Source organism: Coregonus clupeaformis, unplaced genomic scaffold (assembly GCF_020615455.1).
Source record: "Coregonus clupeaformis isolate EN_2021a unplaced genomic scaffold, ASM2061545v1 scaf0770, whole genome shotgun sequence".
NCBI classification, from domain to species: domain Eukaryota; kingdom Metazoa; phylum Chordata; class Actinopteri; order Salmoniformes; family Salmonidae; genus Coregonus; species Coregonus clupeaformis.
The window spans coordinates 164487-171449 of record NW_025534225.1 but is presented as its reverse complement, the minus strand read 5'-3'; the positions used below and the strand labels follow the sequence as shown (position 1 = coordinate 171449).

The following is a 6963-nucleotide window of genomic DNA, read 5'->3' as shown; positions in this document are numbered from 1 at the left end:
AAGAGCATTGAAGATGGGTCGTGGCTGGGTCTTCCAGCATGACAACGACCTGGAACACACAGCCAGGGCAACTAAAGAGTGGCTCCGTAAGAAGCATCTCAAGGTCCTGGAGTGGCCTAGCCAGTCTCCAGACCTGAACCCAATAGAAAATCTTTGGAGGGAGCTGAAAGTCCGTATTGCCCAGCGACAGCCCCGAAACCTGAAGGATCTGGAGAAGGTCTGTATGGAGGAGTGGGCCAAAATCCCTGCTGCAGTGTGTGCAAACCTGTTCAAGACCTACAGGAAACGTATGATCTCTGTAATTGCAAACAAAGGTTTCTGTACCAAATATTAAGTTCTAATTTTCTGATGTATCAAATACTTATGTCATGCAATGAAATGCAAATTAATTACTTAAAAATCATACAATATGATTTTCTGGATTTTTGTTTTAGATTCCGTCTCTCACAGTTGAAGTGTACCTATGATAAAAATTACAGACCTCTACATGCTTTGTAAGTAGGAAAACCTGCAAAATCGGCAGTGTATCAAATACTTGTTCTCCCCACTGTAGGTCCTGGATGTCAGGAAGCTTGGCCCCAGTGATGTGCTAAGAACCTTGGCGTGACCCTGGACAACACCCTGTCGTTCTCCGCTAACATCAAAGCGGTGACCCGATCCTGCAGGTTCATGCTCTACAACATTCGCTGAGTACGACCCTACCGTGTTGTGTTGTCTGCAAACTTGATGATTGAGTTGGAGGAGTGCGTGGCCACGCAGTCGTGGGTGAAAAGGGAGTACAGGAGGGGCTGAGCATGCACACTTGTGGGGCCCCTGTTGCACACGGCGGGGTTCAGACCCAGGGGCCCCGAGTTTAATGATGAGCTTGGAGGGTACTATGGTGTTGAAGGCTGAGCTATAGTCAATGAACAGCATTCTTACATAGGTATTCCTCTTGTCCAGATGGGATAGGGCAGTGTGCAGTGCGATGGTGATTGCATCGTCTGTGGATCTATTGGCGCGGTATGCAAATTGAAGTGGGTCTAGGGAGTCAGGTAAGGTAGAGGTGATATGATCCTTAACTAGCCTCTCAAAGCACTTCATGATGAATCAGAGAGATGCGGGGGACTGTCTTAATCGACATCCACTTCATCAGTGCCCGGGGAGCAGTTGGTGTTGGGGGTTAACTGCCTTGCTCAAGGGCAGTTCAGCATTAGAGGTCAAATATATTAATAATTAAAGAGCAACATCATTTATTTTCAATTATTTATTATTTAAGGTCATTCCAGTTGATAATGTTAATTTTCAGCAAATGCAAGCATTTATTATTTATATTAAGATGTACACAGTTTCCATTTTCATTTGATGACACAATTTCAGAGGACATCCATGGACATTCTAATCATATGACATGTCAACCTGACTAAATATATGTATAAATATATTTATACATGCAATGATTTGTAGATATAAATTGTAAATGACTTGTTGTGGAAAACCGTTTCCTCTCCATCGTTTAATCAGTCTGTGTGGTTGACAGGAGAAATGATGAGAGGGGCTAGGTTTTTACCACCAGCATTATTACAGGGGCTGAATAATGGATATAGTTTCTCAGTAAAGGTGCAGCCAGTGAAAGAGTAGATATGAGACCAGGTCTCCACATCATAAAAAGAGACCTCACCCTCCTCATAGTCCACAAACACCCCCACCTGCTGGGGCTTCTCGCTCAGGGAGAGGACGAAATGGGGGTAGGTCCCGGCTTTGTACACATTCACATCCCTTAGGAACACAGTCCAGAGTCCATCTTCAGGACTTAGTGAGATATTCCCCTTCCTGACTATGGACTCTCTGGCCACTCCTAAAGTCCACTTAGTCTTCCCCTTAACAATCACCTCATAGTAAAATCTCCCTGAGGAGAAGCAATCCTTTCCAAGGACAATGGCAAAACGATCAAACCTTTTTGGATTGTCAGGAAGATTCTGTGGTTTGTCTCCACATCTCACTTGTTTCCCATCCTCAGACAGGATGAGATCGGGATGTGCTGTATCAGGGTCCAGAGTAACATCCACTGCATACTGCTGAATCCTCTTCAGTTTGACTTCAGGCAGCAGCTTCTCCATCTCTTTATTCAGCGTTTCCTCCAGCTGAGACACAGCTCTCCTCACAGTCCCTACACACAGATCACTGTGAACGCTGATCTCAGACCAGTCCTTGGTGGATGGAGGGGTGCACACTAGGGATGTGAAGCTCTGGAGAATTTTGAGGTGGTCCTTGGTGTGTGAGAGCTGCTCCAGCTCAGTGCTTCTCCTCTTCAGCTCAGTGATTTCATGCTCCAGCTCTTTAATGAGCCCTTCAGCCTGCCTCTCTGCTGCTTTCTGCTTCTCCTCAATCACCTCAATGAGGTCAACCTGCCTTTTCTCAATGGATCGCACCAGAGCAGTGAATACCTGCATGCTGTCTGATATCTCTCTCTTTGCATCTCTCTTGCTGAGCTCTACTGAGTGTTTGATCTCCTTTAGCTTCTGCAGTCGCTCCTGGATAATCTGCTGCAATTCTGCCTCCGTTTTCCCCAGCTGAGCCTTCCTCTCTCCACACTCTTCCTCTATAGGGACAGTGTCATGAGTCTTGTGGTCTGCCTCAGTGCAGAACTGACACACACACGTCTGGTCAGTCCTACAGAACAGCTCCAGGAGTCTGTCATGTTTCTTACAGATCCTGTCTTCCAGGTTCTCCACGGGGTCAATCAGTTTGTGTCTCTTTAAGGGTGGGGCTATCTGATGAGGCTCCAGGTGAGTCTCACAGTAAGAGGCCAGACACACCAGGCAGGACTTCAGGGCCTTGAGCTTCGTCCCAGTGCAGACATCACAGGTCACTTTTCCGGGATTGGCAGGGCAATCATCTTTACCTCTGTCTGTCATCCTTTTAAAATTATCTACAACCTCTCTGAACGTTGTGTTGACACGAAGCTCAGGTCGTGTGTAGAATGTCTCCTTACACAGTGGACACTGACACAGGTCATTGGTATCCCAGTACTTTGTGACACAGGCAATGCAGAAGTTGTGTCCACATGAAGTGGAGACTGGCTCAGTGAACACATCCAGACAGATAGAGCACAGGAACTGCTCTTCAGACAGGAGACTGCTGGAGGAAGCCATATCTAGACAGAGAAAGTCAAACTGTAAATCATTTCCTGGAAGGAGTCAGCTCTCGATAGTTTTAGTGTCATCAGCTTGATTAAAGTTGTGATAAATTCGGTATAAACTTGCTAAATTACCAAAGTGAGATAAACATAGGTACTGTAGATAGAAAAAAATCAGGAAGTAGAATTAACACATTAAAAATTATCGGTACTTGTAAATCTCATCTCACCTGTCTGTGTGTGTGTGAGAGTGTGGGCGTATTCTCTGATTTCGTCTGTAGTTAAAACGGTAGTATCAAAAAAAGAAAGACCAATTTCTAAAGAGTTTGAGAGAGTTTGCTCATGTGCGCAACATACAGTCCAATAAATCTATCAACTTTAGTTGACATGCTCCTCCCCACCCAGTGCTGCTATATACAGTATGTGCTCTGGAACCATATTAACCCTTTGTATGGCTGATCTCTTTCTTCATTCTTGATACAATGTTTTACCATTTAAAATCAAACAAGAACAGAACAGTTTAATAAACCGGACTGTTTTGATTTTCACTAATCTTGGTAGAAATATATTAATAATTAATATAACTTATGAAATATATAACTATGAATTATGAATGAAGTGTGATTTAGAGTTGTTAAACAAAGACTCCTTGCAGAGGTATGTAAGGTTTTCTAAAGACATCAACAACAAAATAATTCAAATTCCAAATATATTATAGTGGCAATGTACATTTCTTACATTCATAGCTAATTATCTAACGCTCCTGTAGCCAATTTTCAACATATATTTGTTTAGCATAGGGCTTTATTTTCTGCTTTATTTCCCACTGTAAGCAAGCTTATAGTTTACTGCTCAAAGAGAGGGCAAAGAGGGGTGGGCTATCAGCTATCATTTACATTACATTTTAGCTATCATAGTTAATGTAGATTATGTAAATCAGCTAGTTAGCTAGCTAGCTAGTTAGCTATGCTGTTGAAACTAGTCATTAACTGTGGTTGGAGTTTGTTCTGCTGCATACATCTGCCTCTTAGGCCTACTAACAAACAATCGAATTGAAGCCTTCCCTGTTCTTGACTGTGAGATGACACATGCAACTCAAAGGGGAGCCACTACTACACTACAGTAGTTTAAGAATATGTTGCAAGAGAAAAGATAAATCGCCCATATTAAACTCTCCAGATCATTTTCCATCAATGGATGTCGATTTAACTTGTTTTGACTGCTATGATTAAGCAATAAGGCAGAGGAGGTGTGGTATATGGCCAATATACCACAGCTAAGGGCTGTTCTTAGTACATAGCCCTTAACTGTTGTATTTTGGCCATATACCACAAACTCCTGAGCTGCCTTAATCCTATTATAAACTGGTTAACAATGTAATTAGAATAGTAAATAGTAATATTTTGTCATTCCTGTGGTACACAGTCTGATATACCATGGCTTTCAACCAATCAGCATTCAGGGCTCAAACCACCCGGGTTTATAATTTACTGCTCTAATTAAGTTGGTAACCAGTTTATAATAGCAATAAGGGACCTCAGGGGTTTGTGGTATATGGCAAATATTCCACGGCTAAGGGCTGTATCCAGGCTCTCCGCCTTGCGTCGTGCATAAGAACAGCCCTTAGCCGTGGTATATTGGCCATATACCACACCCCGTCGGGCCTTATTGCTTAAATAAATCCCGTTTGGGCATGTGCATAACTATAGATAAATCCGACAGGAGAGTTTGAGTGATGAAAGTTGGACAAAGGATCTCTAAATCTCTGTGCAAGACACACTTGGATGAACTTCAAAAAACGAATGTTAGGCTATTTTCTGGCAATTGTGCTGTTATTATGTGCCAGATGTTAAGACTACAAACCGTTATAAAATGGCCTATTTGCGAGATTGACTTGTTATTTCAATAGGCATAGGCTACTGACTAAAATCTAGGTTTATAATTGCAATTCAACTTTGCCATGGTTTGCTGAGTTAGATGCAGGTAGCCTATAGCCCCTGATAGGCCAACATCTAATTTCAGGGAAAAGTTCACAATGAAACTGACATTAAATGTGGAGAATGATACATTTGCAATAGAGCTGTGACCATGATCACAATTGATAACTTCCCATTTAATTAACTAAACATTGCCATTAATAATTGCATAATAACAAGGCTACAACAACAAACGTAGTTATAGGCTATTTATTCCATCCGTTTGGCAGCTCCAGGTAGGCTACACAAGTGGCACAAATTGATTTGCAATGACTCTAGTGATATTGTCATTTCAACACATTTAATGTATCAAATGGTAGGGCTACAGTAGACTACAATGGCATAGAAATTAATAGCCTCCTTGATGGCCAACAGATGCAAATGTAGCCTATCATTCTCCACATTTAATGTCATTTTCATTGTGGACTTTTTCCCATAACAGAAGCATGCGAGGGAGTTCTATAACTTCCATTTCAAATGTCCACTTGCGCAGTGCTCCAGACCCTAGAACTGAGCATGACATGCTGACCAGACCGCATGTGCGTCTGCGTGCGCCATCGCGCACATGTTGATTTTGTCCACCCACACCAGACGTGATCAGGACACACAGGTTGAAATATCAAAACGAATGGTCCTCTGTAGCTCAACTGGTAGAGCACGGCGCTTGTAACGCCAAGGTAGTGGGTTCGATCCCCGGGACCACCCATACACAAAAAAATGTATGCATGCATGGCTGTAAGTCGCTTTGGATAAAAGCGTCTGCTAAATGGCATATTATATTATTATAACTCTGAACTTCGGGACAGGTCGAAAACCATTAAACATGTATGGCAATTTAGCTAGCTAGCTTGCTGTTGTAGCTAATTTGTCCTGGGATATAAACATTGGGTTGTAATTTTACTTGAAATGCACAAGGTCCTCTACTCAGACAATTAATCCACAGATAAAAGGGTAAACCAAGTGAGTTTCTAGTTCTCTCCTCCTTCAGGCTTCTTCTTCTTCTTTGGACTTTATATGGCGGTTGGCAACCAACTTTAAGGTGCATTACCACCACCAACTGGAGTGGAGTGTGGACCTCCGTTCAACTTTCGATCACCTATGTGGGTATATGCTCCTAAAAACCAGTGAGGAGATGGGAGAGGCGGGACTTGCAGCGAGTGGCGCGTCACAAATAGAACCAAGTTCTATTTTAGCGCCTGGCTACGCAGAGCTCTACTGTGCCTAAAGTCCTTTTCCAATGCTTTGTCGCCGTTATATCAGTTATAGCACATTAATATTTTATGGAAAAAGGGTGTCTCCATAATGACCAATCTAAATAGCCTACTTACAACTGGTAAAAAGTTGTCAGGAGGGGCGCGCGTGCTGCTCTTGTCTCCGTGACTCAGCTGCTTCTGCTTGCAGCACTCTCAACCAGTGCTCTCAATGCACACACTCCTCTGGCCCTCCCACTCCCCACCATTCACTCATTCCCGTGTACACTAGTACGCAGTGCCGCGTGGTGTAACACCGCTTCCCATAATGGAAGAAAAGCGTTGAGAAGCGGAGAGGACGGAGGACCGTTGGGCGGTGAGAACGTGGTGTGGGAGGCGGTGAAAAAGTTCAGCATGACCAATCATATGAGTGGTTCCCATGACGAATTTGACGCTATGCGACCCATCGCTTGAGACTTTCTCCAGCAAAGATGGCTGACAAAAATACTAGGATTGAAGCAAATGTAAGTAATTATAACGTCATAACGACTCATGCAAAAAATGTACAGTTTAGAGGAATATGTTAGTTAATGTAGAGGCAAACGATTATGCATATGTTTTTGTCATAAAGTTAATTTACGAAAATCGCTAGTTAGCAAGCTAGCTGACTAGCTAACAT

The 6963-nt window shown here is 42.9% G+C and overlaps 1 protein-coding gene across 2 annotated transcripts; it reads right to left on the bottom strand.

Moving 5' to 3' along the window:
- Positions 1-1263: 1263 nt before the first annotated feature.
- Positions 1264-6507, bottom strand: LOC121565978 (zinc finger protein RFP-like). Of its 2 annotated transcripts, none has more exons than XM_041876270.2 (2): positions 6423-6507; positions 1264-3136 (listed from the first exon to the last, which is right to left on the bottom strand). In XM_041876270.2, exon 2 carries the CDS (start codon positions 3132-3134, stop codon positions 1500-1502), a length of 1635 nt encoding a protein of 544 aa, XP_041732204.1. In that variant the 5' UTR covers positions 3135-3136; positions 6423-6507; the 3' UTR covers positions 1264-1499. The 2 variants fall into 2 exon arrangements, with proteins under 2 accessions (XP_041732204.1, XP_041732205.1); XM_041876271.2 differs by lacking the exon at positions 6423-6507 and adding an exon at positions 3349-3562.
- Between the last annotated feature and the right edge of the window lie 456 nt (positions 6508-6963).

What these genes read in the sequence shown, in the direction of transcription:
- LOC121565978 (XM_041876270.2), bottom strand. Translation starts at nt 3,134, where the DNA reads ATGGCTTCCTCCAGCAGTCTCCTGTCTGAAGAGCAGTTCCTGTGCTCT.